The following is a 14729-nucleotide window of genomic DNA, read 5'->3' on the forward strand; positions in this document are numbered from 1 at the left end:
CACCAGTTTTTTCCAAAATTTCCAAAAAATATATATATAAAGCTGTCTGTTTCAAATCTCAAATCTTACAATATCTTCCAATACCTATTTCAAAAATGTTAAAATCATGCCTTTGTTTAAAAAAATAAAAAATAAACAGATACCGGAAGTCATGGGTTGATTAGAACAATGCTTTTGTTTTGAAAAGACTAACCGGATGTTGTACCGTTAGTGCTAGCCGGAGCTAAGTGAAAGCTAGCGCTAACTACGTTGCTGTTAAAACTTTAAAATATTTAAAGTGCCGTCATTCGTCGTCCCGGCGAGGAGCTGGTGTTTCAAAGTTTGTTTTTTAAAGACAACAAGTTGGCTCTTCAGGTGAACTCGGTAAGACATATTTGAACATTGTTGTCACCTGGCTATCACAAGTTAGCCGCAGCTTGCTAACATACACTAGCTTCGTGTTAACATTAATGCTAAGTGGGCAAACAACATCTGTATTTTCTAAACGAGACTTATGAAAGCCTGAATACTAGAGGTGGTTGTTTTGATGTGTAAACTTAGTTTTATGTGCTCATTCATGTAGCGTTACATTAAAAGAGAAATAGCTCTATTGTGTTTTTGTGTATTTTCAGATCTGTGTGTCTGTAACCTTGGCTGTGGTCTCCAGCCTCCTCTCCAGTCTCTCTGGGTGTGGATGACACTGGCCCTGTGCCAGGCCTCCATAGATGAAGATGTCCCTGGCCCAGCGAGTGCTCCTCTCCTGGATATTTGCCCTGATCTTCCTCATCATGCTGGTCCTCAAGTTGGACTCCAAAATCAGCTGGAGCTGGTTCCTCATCTTCCTCCCCGTCTGGACCTTTGACACCATCCTCATCCTCATGCTAATAGTGAAGATGGCGGGCCGCTGCAAGCCAGACATTGGCCCCCGGGATGGCGAGCATAGTCTAAAGAGGAGGTTGTGGTATTTGACAGCCCTCCTGCTGAAGCTGGCCTTCTGTCTGACATTGTGCTCGCGCCTGGAGAAGCTCACTGACATCTGGGTTAGTGTGGTGTGTGTGCCTCTGTGGGTGCTGCTGGGTGGAGCGCTGGTGGAGCTGGGACACAGTGTTTTCCACTACAGGAGGGACTGACCTAGAGGACATTGGTTTTGAAATGATGTGACGGGGACAAAAACTTCTCTGACGAAGGATGTGCCACTGAAGGTCAACACTAACCTTTCACATAAAACCTGTCGTTCTTCTGCTACATTTTACTGTACATTAACACCAGCGTGTAGAATAACTGGGTTAGGGTCCCAGCTTTACACAGTGTGGTATACGGGCGTTAAATATGAGAAAAAGACTTGTTTTGGATTGAAAATCAGCTGGACAAAATCTGTGTCGCCAGAGAAAACGTGCTATAGTAGTTAATGGATCTCCAGCCACACGGTTTGGTATCTTAAGAATAAATTCAGCCTTCACTTTGTTGTGGGATTCACATTGCTGCCTTTTGGCTCCTCTTGAATCAACAGTCGAGAGAAAAAGGGGCCACACCGGGTGAGATTGGGTCTAAATAGTGGATAGAACAGAAGTAGTGATCGGACATTGTGATAGAAAAATGTGTACCAGCCCCTCGATATGCAAAATTCACAGGTTCACTAGCTGAGCACTGAGCCATAAGTAGCTGTGAGACTTATTTCACAAGTTAGACACATGTTAAAGCCTCACATCTTCCTATGTGATAGACCAAACATCAAATGACCCTTTATTAGTAACACAACTTGAATGTAATTGGAGAACTTCCTCTACCTGTATGGATTAAATGTTTTTTGCACTCTAAAACTTTTGCCAAATGTCGTACTGTTCTCTAAATCAACTGGGTCTGGCTCGTTTACGACCTCTAGGACATTTCAGGTTCAAATAGTAAACACTCCCTGCTCAACAATCATCCGCTGCAGCAGCAGCAGTTCTTCTCACATTATTATGGTAAACACGTTTGTCCTTAGAGATTTAGAGTAAGTGCAACCTCAGCTTCAGCTGTACCGCTTGCCTGCAGGTGGAGCTTAATAGATATTTTTCACTGCAGAAATTCTGACGTGTCACAGTAAGAAAAGCACAAGTGTGAACAATAAAAAAATAGTCACGACTGAATTAACTTAACTGCTTCAGAGTCAGGGTGCTGGTTACGTTCGTGCTGGCTCACCAGGATTTGTTGACAGGGCTATCGTTGTTAGAAACAGCTGTGCTTTTCACACACCTACCATCCACAACATTAAAACCATCTGGCCAATGCGCTGTTCCCCTTAATGTCAACAAAACAGATCTGACCGTTTGAGACATGGACACTGGTGGCAGGTCTTGTGGTTTGCAGGACGGGACTTCCATGTGTCAGACTTGTTCTAGCACATCCTGCAGACACTCTGTCAGAGTTTTTTGCTGTGTGGCAGGACACATTTATATACATCGTAATGATACAGGCAGTATTATCCACTTCAGGTATCACTGGTTTTAATATTTTAAAGGCTGTGACACATTAAACCGTCTGCTGTGAAGGTTTACGTCAGGGTACTACCACCAATCTAATAGTTTTTGTTGGGTTTTGAACAATATTTGCTTCTGTATTTGGCAACACGTAGCTAAGAGATAATGTAGTAAAGACATAAACACCGACTAAGTCAACATATTGAACCATTTATTGAGAGGTTCTGATCAGAGTATAAATCACACTACCAAGTCTTATCTTAGGAAATAAAATGTATATACAACAAAATTTTTCACATACATTGGTTTCAAATAAAAACAGACAGTAAATGATATAAATAAGTTCTATGGAAAATAAAACTTGTCTTACAAAAAATATATGCAATTTCTGTATACATTTTCTCACATTGGTGCTAATAACATCTATACTGTACAGTTTTGGTACATACAGTATCATTTACAGCCCTGTGTGAGTCCAACAGTCCAGTCTGAAAACAACTACTCTGCTCTGATCCGGGAGTGTTTTAAACAACGAACTCCACGGACGAGAGCAGCGATACGAAGAGGATGTCAAGCTCAGTCGCGTCCCGAACTATGGATGTAGTCGATTCTTGCAGCAGGTTGTTTTCAGATTGGCTAGTCCAGTACCTAAAATAGGTGCTTTAAGAGCGAAGCTAAGTAGTGCACAGGCACTGACACACGGGTCACATAACATTTTATATAAAGCCTACATACATCTGCTAACAAACGTGAAGTGAGCTACTTAGCTTACATTCTTAGGCGTTGTTAAAGCACTCGGTAGACGCGTCCTCGTTTCATTATCGCGGGGATAACGCAGCTGTGTCAAAGAAACGAAGGACGCACTTGCAAATGTTTTAACAAAGCCTCAGCGTAAGTTGTACAGTAAAAAAAAGAAGACATCTAGACATTCATATTAAGAAGTCTTTCTGTGTGTGGGCTGTGTGTGTTTTCAGGGGCTGCTTTAACGAGTCCTGTAGCGCTGTGGCAGGTTTCCCCTGCACCGCGTCCTTTACTTTTGGTCCTTTAGAGGGCACAACTGTCCGACCGTCAGACCCGGGCTTAGAGGAGGAGCCTCGAGAGTCACTGTGGTGGTAGTGGTGGGTCTTAGGTCTACTGTCTGTAAAGGAAAGGGCAAAAGTCTGGTGAGCCTCCATTGGCTTAAAAAGGTCAAAGGTGACGAGCGTCCGTGGTTGTTTGTGTTCTGGTTGGCCGGGACCAGAAAGCGGCTTTTTCTTTTCCTCTTTGCTGCCGACGTCTTTGTCCTTCTTTCCTTCCTTCCTAACCTGGATGTTCGCCGGTTTGGGAGTCTTCCCGTCTTCTCTCCCCGTCTTCGCCTGCGCCCCCGGCGTGCTCGACGTGTTGCTGTCCTTGCCTTCCCTGTGGCCGCTCTTCTCCTTCTTCCCATGCGAAGACTTGTGTTTATGCGTACAGGTGTCCCGCGTCTCCTCTCTGTCCGGCCGTAAGTGCGATGCTGCCTGTGCGCCTCCTCTGTCTTTGTCATGCTCCTTCTCCTTCTTGACGTGGGGTTGTGTTTTTACGTCCCACTCCTTGGTCCACTTCTCGTCTCTCTGAGCGGTCGGGGTAGCTTGAGAGGCTTTGCTGCCCTCTCTTGTCCGCTCCTCGTCTTCTTTCTTCTTCATCTGAGGCAGTGGCTGCATCAGTGCACCGCCCTCAGCCTTGACTTTGTCCTGCTCTCTTACCCTGTCCTTCTCTCTGTCTCTGTCTTTCCCCCTGTCTTTTTTATCCCTTTCCCTCTCTTTAATCCTGTCCTTGTCTTTCTTCTCTTTAGCCCTCTCCTTTTCATCTCTCTCTCTTTTTCCTTTATCCTTTTCCTTTTTGATTTGTGGGGTGTTTTGAGCACTCATCGTACCATCTTTGCTTTTGTCTTTTTGACCGTGACCTGGCAGAGACGTCTTTTGCTGCCTCTCGTCTTCCACGTCACTTTCCTTCCTAATTGGCTGTAATGACTTAAAGGAGGCACCGTCCACTCCACCCTCCCGGTGGCTCTTCTGTTGCGCCTGACACGTGTCTCCACCTCCCTTACTGTCCTCTTTCACGTCTTCTTCAGCTTTAGGCTCCATTAGTGTGGGAGTGAGTACACCTTCATCTCTCTCTTTCTTGACAAAAGGTGGCGACGGTGTTGCTGACATCTCCTCCATCTCCGCTCTGTTCTCTCGCTCTTCCTCCTTGAAAATCCGCGTCGGAGGAGTTTGTGGCGACGGCCCCTCCCGTTCCTCCACGTCCTCCAGCTTCATCACCGTCTGTACAGCGAGGTCACACTCCTCCTCTACCTCCTGATCTTCTTCCTCTTCTTTGATAAGAAGTGTTGCTTCTCTTTGTGAACACTTCTCCTCTTCTTCTTCTTCCTCCTCCTCCTCCTCCTCGTTGTCCTCCTCCCTCTCTTCGTGTTGGTGATACTGTTTGAGTCGGATATGCCAGGCCAGGCTGCAGACAGCAGACACAGTCTTGAACTGGTGGACGACTCCTCTGGGGATGAAGTAGATGTCGTCGTGGTAGAGTTGAATGCGGGCGTATCGGATGCCTTCCCTCCTGAGCTGGTTCAGCTTGGCGTCGTCGATCCACTGTACGCACTGTGAAGGCAGGGACACATTCAGAAACCCTCAAATATCTGGAATGTTTTTACATTTGTGTCTAGTAGAGCTGAAAGAATAACTGTGGTCATCCACAGGCTCAGGAATTCTTCTTCTCTTATCAGTTACTCACAAAACATTTTATTCTTTGCACATTTGCACCAGTATTAGTATTCATTACGAGTGTGGCGTCTGACTACCTGGCACAGACGTCCAACATTTGCCATCCTTTAATAATTCTGGTGTTTCTAAACTTGGCGCCTACTCTCCTGTATATACATACGGTCTAAATGGTTCCAACAAATATTTGCAATCAATCAAATAAAGAACAATGGCACTATTAGCCAGCTACCGCAGCACGGCTGCAGTGTAAACAGGACATTCAAAGACATAATGGATAGGATTCCTCAAGGCCTCGCTCAAGGTGAAATCTCACTCTGAAATCTCGTGGGAGGTGAGCTGTTTAAAGAGGACAAAACTGTAAACACAAGTGAGGAGAGATACCCGTGCAAAGCTTTTATCAGAGCTACCTTCGGTGGCGGCGGCGGCAGCGGGAGGGGGCTCACTGAAATTGTCGCTACATGCACCACAAACAGATGAAGCACTGTTTGTACGCTGAGCCTTGCAGATCATGTTTGCAGTGACCAATTTGAAAGAGATGATTACTGCTTGTCATTTAGGAGAGGAAAGGTTGCAGTGTCCTCGCTTAAAACCTTTTTCTTTCAGCTTAAATTTATCTAACCTGCTAAATGCTCCTAGGTTTTCTATCAAATATCATAAATCAGGTTGACAAGAGCAGTGATAGTAAACTAGAACCTATGAAATAAAAGACACTGAAAACTGTTTACAGGGGGGGTTGTAAATATGAGCATGATATCAATATAAAAAATATATATTTGTGCACCTTTTAAAAACGGAGCTGTGACCTGACACAGAAAGAAAGTATATCTGACATGTAGTCAGAAAAACAAACCCACCTGAGACAGTGGGGGCTCGTGGAGGTCCAGCTGCAGCCTCATGACCACTTCTGGGAAATCTGCAGCGTGGAAACACACGACGTCTTTGGTGATCCGAGCAGGAGTGTTGCTGCTGTGAGGAAATACAGAGAAAGTTTATGATCATAAATCATAAATACAGAAAGCAACAACATTTTAAGATGTTAACAAACGACACATGAAACTCAGACACATATATGTATATATTTCATTGTTGTATTATACATAACATGTGACCTTTCTAAACATTTAAACCACATCTAACAGCAGTCGATCAGACGTAATTTATCAGTCTAATATAAGCTACACTGGGCTACAGTGAATTTATATTCAGTGCAGCGAGTGTGAGATAAGATGAAAAAGGTGTCACTTTTCACTCACTCCTCTCCGCAGCGCACAGCCTTCAGCACGCCAACAGCAGCAGTAGTTTGTCTTTCAAAGCCCTGGCCGATATGGTCAGCGTGGGCTCTCGTCCGATCCTCGAACAGCATCTCCCTGGGCTCGCTGGCTCTGGGTAGATACTGCAGGTTCTTTATCTCATTGGTGGACCTGAAAGGCATTTATCCACAAGAGTCAGGGTATGTTTAAGACATGTGCAGGTGAAAGATAAAAGTATTTCACTGGTTTGGCTACATTTCAGACTTGTCAGATTGAGGATGCTGGTGAGGTGTAAAGGCTAATATTCACAGACTGAATAGATCCACACACCTTTTCCTTTTGAAGGGTGATTTTGGCATGTCTGCCATGGGGATCATCTGTTCCCCAGGTCTGACCCACATGATGGGGCCGTCGTCACTCTCTGTTGGGCTCTGCAGACGCAGACTGGAGAACGTTCCCCAGGGCAGAGTTCGCTGCGCAAACACCGGGTGAGAAACGTCAGGTTACATCACAGCAACACGCAGCGAGGACAGACATTGTCACTGGCTGTGACACACGGATATTCACTAACCTCCAGGAAGGGGGACTCCTGTAACATGCTGATGAACTCTGGGAAGTAGTCTCCGACCTCTTCATCCACGGCTCCGACCAGACTGACCTGCCGCATGGCCCCGGCACGGTACGTTCCCTGGGAATATGTCCGCTTCACCTGCACGAGATCAGACGCAGCAGGAGTCAATCAGTCTTGTCTAAAACTAACCCAAACATCCAGTTTACTGCCACATGAGACGACATAAAACATCATACGCAACTTGTGTTGACAATGTGTTTGTCTAACGCTGTTGGTGTGTTCTAAATATAAACGGTGTGACATTTTCTCTGCATCTGCCTTAAATAAAGCTTTCAGTTGACAGGAAGTTAAATAAACGAATTTAAGAGCTCCTCAACACCCAGCACTCAACAAGAGAAGTAAATGTCAGCACACAAATAATAAAAAAAAAAAAAGGTAAGCTAGCGTCACTCTGAGTAATGAAACACCATCTTAAAACCCGGCTGAAATATTCAAACACCATCAACTCTTAGACTTCTTAAGTTCCGACAACAAAATCAGATGTCAAGCGCACCCGGGTCCCTCGCTGGTGAATCAGAGTCTGACTCCAGCAGAAAAATAAAGCTTCTGCACAATGAACATCAACGTGAAAGTGCTCACTTCAACAGTGTGAAGAGGAAATCACGAAGCACGGATGATGCATCAGAACGGTTCATAAACCTGTATCGGGCTTTTTCCTGAACTGTAACGTCTCAGAATATAAGTATTGTGTACGTGTGTGGGCGAAACTGCATTGTATTAAATATGATATATTCAAAAGTACACATCTATAAACATTCAATATGTGCCGTTTATGTGAAAAATACATATTACACAGCTCAGGTGCCTGCACTCTTCACACACCCGAGTTTAATTTGCTTCCATTAGGACCGAGTTTCACCTCCCTGGAGGTGGCACAAAAGGGCTTATGTTTTCTTTTTTTTTTTTTTTTGTCTATAATCCATTTGCGTTTTAAACAAAACGTAATTTGGTCTGCTGGAGACAAGTGAGTGAGTTACATGGACAGTAAGAAAAATTATCCATTATGGTTTATGTGCTTACACGCCCCAAACCATCAAGTAGAAGACAATAAAGTGGTTCTTCTCGATGTCAACAACAAATACACTTTATTAGGTGCACAAGTGAAAACAAATACGCTCTAATATAATAGCTGTGCATTAAATCTTAGCTTCACGAAGGTTGTGGTTTTCGGCATTTGTCCAAATAACTGATTCAGCTGTGTTTTCATTTTGAACTGCGTTCTGTTGTACCTATTATTTTGACAACCCCGTTTAAGTCAGTGGATTAAGCAAAATAACAGAAACACTAATCCAGTTTGACATCACCACAGACTACGTCCTCCTAAACCGAACAAAAAAACAACCATGAAGGAAGATTTAGTGCAGGAATGTTACAATAATACATTTGTTCAACTAGCGTATCTAATGTTTTTGAGAAAAAAATTCCCAACTTTGTTTACAAGACTGAATTCATCCAATAATAGAAGACAGACCAGCTACACACACCAAGTCCTGCTACATTCATTTTTTTTCAGACACTTGCTGGAGCAGCACATTGTTTCGCTGCCGTCGTGTTTCTATCGTCACGTCACATGATGTTTACCCCACATGGCGCAAACATGCATAGAAAGAAAGAGTAAAATCTTCCCTGACGTAACTCCACTGCACCACTCTGGGCCTCCAATTATAGACCTTCTTCCCTGTTCCTACAATTTAGGGTTTTGTGTGTGTGTGTGTGTGTGTGTGTGTGTGTTATGTTAGCTATGTTTTCTTTTCTGTATTTTATTTATTTCTCTTTGTATCTGTCCTTTACAAACATGTACTTCCTTCCAGACTTAATTTTCATCCAGTACAACACCGTACACCCTTACACACACACACACACACACACACACACACAGAGCACAACCTTCTATGTTAGATGATCTGTACAAATTGTTTCGTCCCTGTCCTGTAAGTGTTTTGGTTGTTTGTCTTAATAGAAAAAAAAAAAATAAACCTGAAATAAAGAGAAATGTTCAGATGAAGTCTTTATGACAGTGTTTCATAAATTATAATCACTTCAGTCCACCCGACCCTGGGACTTGAGTGTTAAAGACGCCAGCGATGAACTGACTACATGACTACAGTGTGTATCCAGGTACGGGCCGCTCCCGCATTTCCTGTCGTCCCTCCACGATCATAATCTAATGCAAGCAGAAAATAAAGTAAGAGAATAAAACGTAGTGCTGAATGTGCATCTGTGCGGTGACTGTGTTTCTGTATAAAAACGGTGCAAACAAACAGCTGCACCGGTGGTAATATGTTATAGATGTTAAAACTATTTAGGAGACGCATCGGACCTAAAGCAGGAGACGTGACGACAACAAAAAGAACAGGAGTTAAAGGATGACCTTTACTCAGTGATCGTTACTTACACCAGACTCAGACTAAATTAATATGATACTGTAGATGTTTGTTTAGCTGCCACTGCTGTGTTAACTGTGAATGAAATACCAAAAATATTTACTGATGCAGCGTAAACTCGACCTACTGATTAGACCACCACGACTCCATTCTCCTCCATGTTTATGTTGCATGTTTCTATCACGTCCCACTGAAGGAAAATTACGTTTTTCAGCAGTCCAGTTTGAGGACAAGGAGGAGCAAGGACACCTGATCTGATGCGTTATGACGTTCCCAGCAGTCACCACCATCAAACCATCCAGTGAAACGTTTGTCCTGGATACAGAATATTAAACCAAACCCTTGCTGTGTTTCGACATTTTGAAACTCATGTTTGTCCACCTCTACAAACCAGAAATATACTGATCAGCCATAACATTACAGCCACCTGGTTATAATCCCCGTTCATGTCAATAACATCTCCAGAAGTGCAGCTAGTGTTGGGTTTTTATGGTGTGCAGGGGTCAGTACCTATCAAAAGTGGTCCAAATAGGTGAACCAGGCGACAGGGTCATGTGAAAACCAAGGCTCTGGGGTCCCATCTAACAGACTCAAGCTCAAACAGCCGGAAAGGTTAAAGCTGGTTCTGAGAGAAAGGTGTCAGAACACAGTGCATCACAGTTTGTTTTGTACGGGCCTGCGCAGATCAGTCAGGGTGACCATGCTGATCAGGAGCATCAGATCTGGACCGAGGAGAAACAGAAAAAAGTGGCTAATGGTCTAATGGAACACGTTTTCTTTTACATCACATGGATGTCGTTGCTTATTTGGGGAACATATGGCACCAGGAAGCAAGGAACACCCACTTTGTGTAGCCCCGGGGGTGTCCTCAGTCTACAACTACGTTTACGTGGTGATTCGTCTCAAGGTAACATCCACACAAACGCCAGGACTCATGTTTCCTCAGATGAACATTAAATCGTAATGAGATCATCAGTGTTATTCACTGCACTGGTTGGTGGTTTTAATGTTGTGGCTGATCGTGTGTAATATAACATTTGGAGTGAAGACTGCTTAGAAAGTGCTTTCGCAGAGCATCGTAACGACCTTCTGATCACTTAATCTTTGCATTGTATTTGGCATTTGTGTGAAATTTTTGTCATAACACACATATTAAATGTTGAGCTGTGGCCAAAGATGAGTTCTGTGAGGTTATAGCGATGTTGACCTTTGACCTTTCGCCACTACATTTAAATCAGTTCATGCCGGAGTCAATGTCAAAGTGAATGTTTGTGTCGGATTTTAAGAAATGTCATAAAGGTATTTCTGAGATTTTCGGTCCACAGCAACAAAAAAAAATTCCAGCACAAAGGCATGAAAACTGTTAAAAATAAACAAATCAACATGCTGCAGGATCCCTAGATGCAAAACAAGAACTGAAGACCAACAACTCTGTCACGCGCAGTACACTTAATCCCAGCTACGCAATAAAATGCATGCGATCCTGAATCCATTACTCCCAAACGTAAGCTTAGTGTCAGTAGAAACTCTGATTCTGACGCTTTGCTACGAGTCTGACAGAAAACACAGACGCAAAAAAAAACAAAAAAAAAACGTCTCATCGCTCCCTCACGTCTGCTGGTACTGAAAAATACATTTTCACAGCCAGAGCAACGTTAAGCCCAAATCAGCTAAATCAGGAAAATACACTGACAGTTGTATCAAGTTTAGTTTTAACTGAGAACAGCACGAAACACACCATCTGCCTTATGTTGGTCAGGGAGGAAGTCATGATGCCAGACAAGCTGAAGCAATATCTGATTACAAAGCACTTGGAGCATCAGCACGATCAAGAGCGGGAGACCTTGGAATAATTTTCTTCCCAGAAAGGGGTCTGGTATGAATAATTTCCTGACCTAAATGGATTCTTCTGCCAACATGTTCGTGACGCCAGATTACACGCTGTGGTCAGGTGCAAGGTGGACATTAATTCTAGCGTTTAGTAAATGAAAATGGGACTTTTTGAGATAATAAAAGTTAACTAACAGTGATCTCAGAGTTTTTAACCGGCAAGATGCTGCCAGCGTAAACAAATCAATTCAAAGGTAAGTGCTGGTACTTTTTCAGGCAACTGTTACTAATATTAGGCGTTAATAAAGACTCACTTGCCAAAACATTAGGTACACTAGTAGTCTTACAATAAATCTTAGCTCCATGACTGTTATAATGTTCAGTTTGTGTTGAAACAGCGTCAGAAAGGTTTTGATTCAACTGTATGAGTATTTATGGAGGATGTAGTTTGTGGTGCTGTTAAGCTGTATTGAGTTAATAGCTCTCCCAGCTATTTAAAAACAAATGCTGAACACTATAACCTCCACGAAGCTAGGATTTAGTGCAGGACCATTATATCAGAATGTGTTTGTTTTTGCTCGTGTACCTAATGAACTGGTTAGTGAGTGTATTTCTAATACATGTACCGATAAACAGTGTTTTACGTCTGGAATAAAGCACAAATTAAATCAAAGCTGTAGGTTTTTGAATCTTGTGCAATTCTTTTAAAAAAGTACTTCAATTACAATCTGATCTCTGAACATTAAAGCTTCATTTATGCGTCATCGCAGGAGTTTAAACTCGAAGGGAAACGCTTCATTCTTTAAAATCAAGGATGTTTCGAATAAGAAGGGAAAGCAATCAGACACAAGCGACAGTACACAGACAACAATAAGAAACTGCTAAACTTTAGACTGAACAGAAGTAGACTTGTGTTTGTATTTTTAACAAAACAAATGATAAACACAGACCGTGACCACTATAACAGGCCTCCAGACCGTAAACCTTTCGCTGTCACCTCTTCAGACCATGAAGTAACGCTCTTTAGCAGCAGCCGACTCCAACTGAAGGTGCCATTATCACTATCAGGGGAGTTTTTCACGCCACACACCATCAGGGCTGACACGAGACAGCCTGGACCATGAATCCCTCTGAGTAAAGATGCCTCGGTGCAGCTCCTAAAGTGATACCCAGCAACAATCTGGACATGGGCTTCTGCTGTGTGTGCGCCGCTCACACCTCCAGACTACAAAGTGACACTTCAGCAGTATCAAAGCCGACAGTAACCCCTTCTTCTCCTAGCGCCCACCAAAGACGGAAAAATTAATGAACAGCCTTCTCACCTGAGAGTGGAAATTGGCCATGGTGGTCGTCTCTATGTCCTTCTTCCCGAGAACTTCCATCTTTACCGGAGCGTTGGGGAACTTGTAGGTGAAGTAGTCCAGGAAGTCTGGGAGGTAGGACGCCGCTCCGTGGATGATCCCCATCACAAAGTTGGCAGCCGGAGTCTCGTCCTCGCTGAACGACAGGGTCACAAACTCCTCGGCGAAGCGCTGCATCTCGGCCGGAGACAGAGAGGAGAGCTGCTCGCTGTAGGCGTGCGCCACAGACGCCCCTCCGTTGGCCTGCTGCTCGATGTGGATGAGGCGGCCGAACTCCAGGCCGAGCAGGCCCGGCGCTGGGGTGCAGTGGAGCGGGGAGCTGTAGCCGAGCCTGTCCCTGACCATGGAGGAGATGGAGGTGGAGGTAGCAGCAGGATCCTGGTGGTGGTGTTGTTGCGTTGCTGTGGCGGCTTGGTGGATTAGACCGCCACCGCCGCTGTTGCTGTTGTTGTTGTTGTTCCCGTTAATTCGACTGAGGAACTCGGGCAGAGCCAGAGACACCCCCGAGCACACGGTCTGGCATGAGCGGTGATACATTTTGGGCCGGCTGTGCCTCTCCTTCGGCCGCTCGCCATCTTTGTGCTTCTTTTTCTTCTTCTTCTTGAGTTTCTTCAGCAGGAGGTCGTCGTCTGAACCAGCTTTGGGCTTCTCCTTGGAGTCTGTGATGGAAAACAGAAGTTAATGGGTATAATAATGAGCATCTTTAGAGGTGGGGTTAAAGTAAAACTTGATTCACCTAATCTTTGATAACTTAAGGATCTATTTATCCTGCAGTGAGGATGTTGTTATAACAGAGAGAATAGGAAGTAAATACAAGTGTAAAAAGTAAAAAGTGTAGTAGTACACAGTGGTATTTCATTGGTGCAAACACAGACATAAAAAACATATTCAGCTGAATTTCCTTAAAATTTAAAACAAATTTAAAATAAAGTATTTAGTCAATTGAACTCTTAAAACTAATTTCTTATTTTCTAAAATGATTAAGAACCGATTTGAGCAAAGTTGCACCCACTCACACATTAATACAGACGAAACACATTAAAAGACACTGAAATAATTTAAAGTTACTCCAAAACAATGTAAAATGTCACGTCTCGTCCTGACAGCTCCTTTCATTCCCACCTTTCTGCGGCGAGATCACTTCTCCGTTTTCCCTCGCAATGTCATGTACAGGTGGCAACTTGTGATTTTTCCACTCTTTATTCTTCTCCTTTTTCTTTTCTCTGTCTTTCTCCTTCACACGGTGATCTGAGGAGAGGAGCAGAGGAGGGTTGAAGTTGCTGCTACGTGCATGCCGAGAAACATAAATAACGAGCAAACATTTCCACGTGTATGTATATAAATCACCACCCGGGCCTAATAAATACTGGGGCCTTTGGTACAGTGGATTATGTAATAATGTAATAAAAACATTTCAAGGCGACACAGATTCAAATGCAGGTTTAATATGGCTATAAACTGGTGAAAGTAAGTCCAGTAGAGACAGCCTGGCTGCACCGTCCTACCTCTCTGTAGCATTTTCACGTCGCCGTTCTCGGTCTTTGTATGGCAGCTAGCTGGGCTCACTTTCTCCACACCAGCCACTGAGCTCCGCTGCGCTTCGCTGCTTTTCTCCTTGTGCCGTTTCTCCTTCGCCTTTTTCATTTTGTGAGGCGACGCGAGGAAGTTGCTGATTTTGAAGATTTTCCGAGCGGGGGTCGCTGGCACCGCGGCGGCGGTGGAGTGGCTCGCCTTGGCCGGGCCGAAACTCCATTTCGCTGGGCTCCCACAACTCTGCTTCCCGTTGTGTTTTTCCCCTGCGCACACCTCTCCGTTCAGTTTCCTGTGCTTCACGCCCTTCTCCTCCACCCGGACTTTCTTTGGGGGCGGTGGGAAAATGTCGCTGGAAGACTGCGGACGACTCTCCGGCGGTCGTTTGGCTATGAGGGGTTTAGGGGAATTTGTTTTGCTGTTTGCTGCGAAATGCATGGAGTCCACGGACTCGGCCATCTTGGAAGTTTCTATTTTTTACGGTCGGACGTAACTGGTGCGTGAGAGCCAGGCCGGGGGCGGGGCTTGGAGCGTGACGTAAGACGCACGGAGGGGGAGGGGGAGGCAGTC

General features: G+C 44.2%; 2 protein-coding genes across 4 annotated transcripts; one reads left to right on the forward strand and one right to left on the reverse strand.

Moving 5' to 3' along the window:
- Nucleotides 1-199: 199 nt before the first annotated feature.
- On the forward strand, nucleotides 200-3168 carry tmem60 (transmembrane protein 60). Of its 2 annotated transcripts, none has more exons than XM_084555009.1 (2): nucleotides 200-363; nucleotides 612-3168. In XM_084555009.1, the coding sequence occupies exon 2, from the start codon at nucleotides 705-707 to the stop codon at nucleotides 1107-1109; it is 405 nt and encodes a 134-aa protein (XP_084411135.1). In that variant the 5' UTR covers nucleotides 200-363; nucleotides 612-704; the 3' UTR covers nucleotides 1110-3168. The 2 variants fall into 2 exon arrangements, with proteins under 2 accessions (XP_084411135.1, XP_084411136.1); XM_084555010.1 differs by having other exon boundaries at nucleotides 647-3168.
- LOC311495525 (lysine-specific demethylase RSBN1L-like) lies at nucleotides 2652-14629 on the reverse strand. 2 transcript variants are annotated; one of them, XM_084555008.1, is made up of 8 exons: nucleotides 14135-14629; nucleotides 13752-13877; nucleotides 12591-13288; nucleotides 6995-7132; nucleotides 6754-6896; nucleotides 6427-6594; nucleotides 6028-6136; nucleotides 2652-5050 (listed from the first exon to the last, which is right to left on the reverse strand). In XM_084555008.1, the coding sequence occupies exons 1-8, from the start codon at nucleotides 14616-14618 to the stop codon at nucleotides 3368-3370; spliced, it is 3549 nt and encodes a 1182-aa protein (XP_084411134.1). In that variant the 5' UTR covers nucleotides 14619-14629; the 3' UTR covers nucleotides 2652-3367. The 2 variants fall into 2 exon arrangements, with proteins under 2 accessions (XP_084411134.1, XP_084411133.1); XM_084555007.1 differs by having other exon boundaries at nucleotides 2653-5050; nucleotides 6028-6139.
- Nucleotides 14630-14729: the final 100 nt, after the last annotated feature.

Source organism: Chelon labrosus, assembly GCF_963514085.1.
Source record: "Chelon labrosus genome assembly, chromosome: 11".
In the NCBI taxonomy this organism is placed as follows: Eukaryota; Metazoa; Chordata; class Actinopteri; order Mugiliformes; family Mugilidae; genus Chelon; species Chelon labrosus.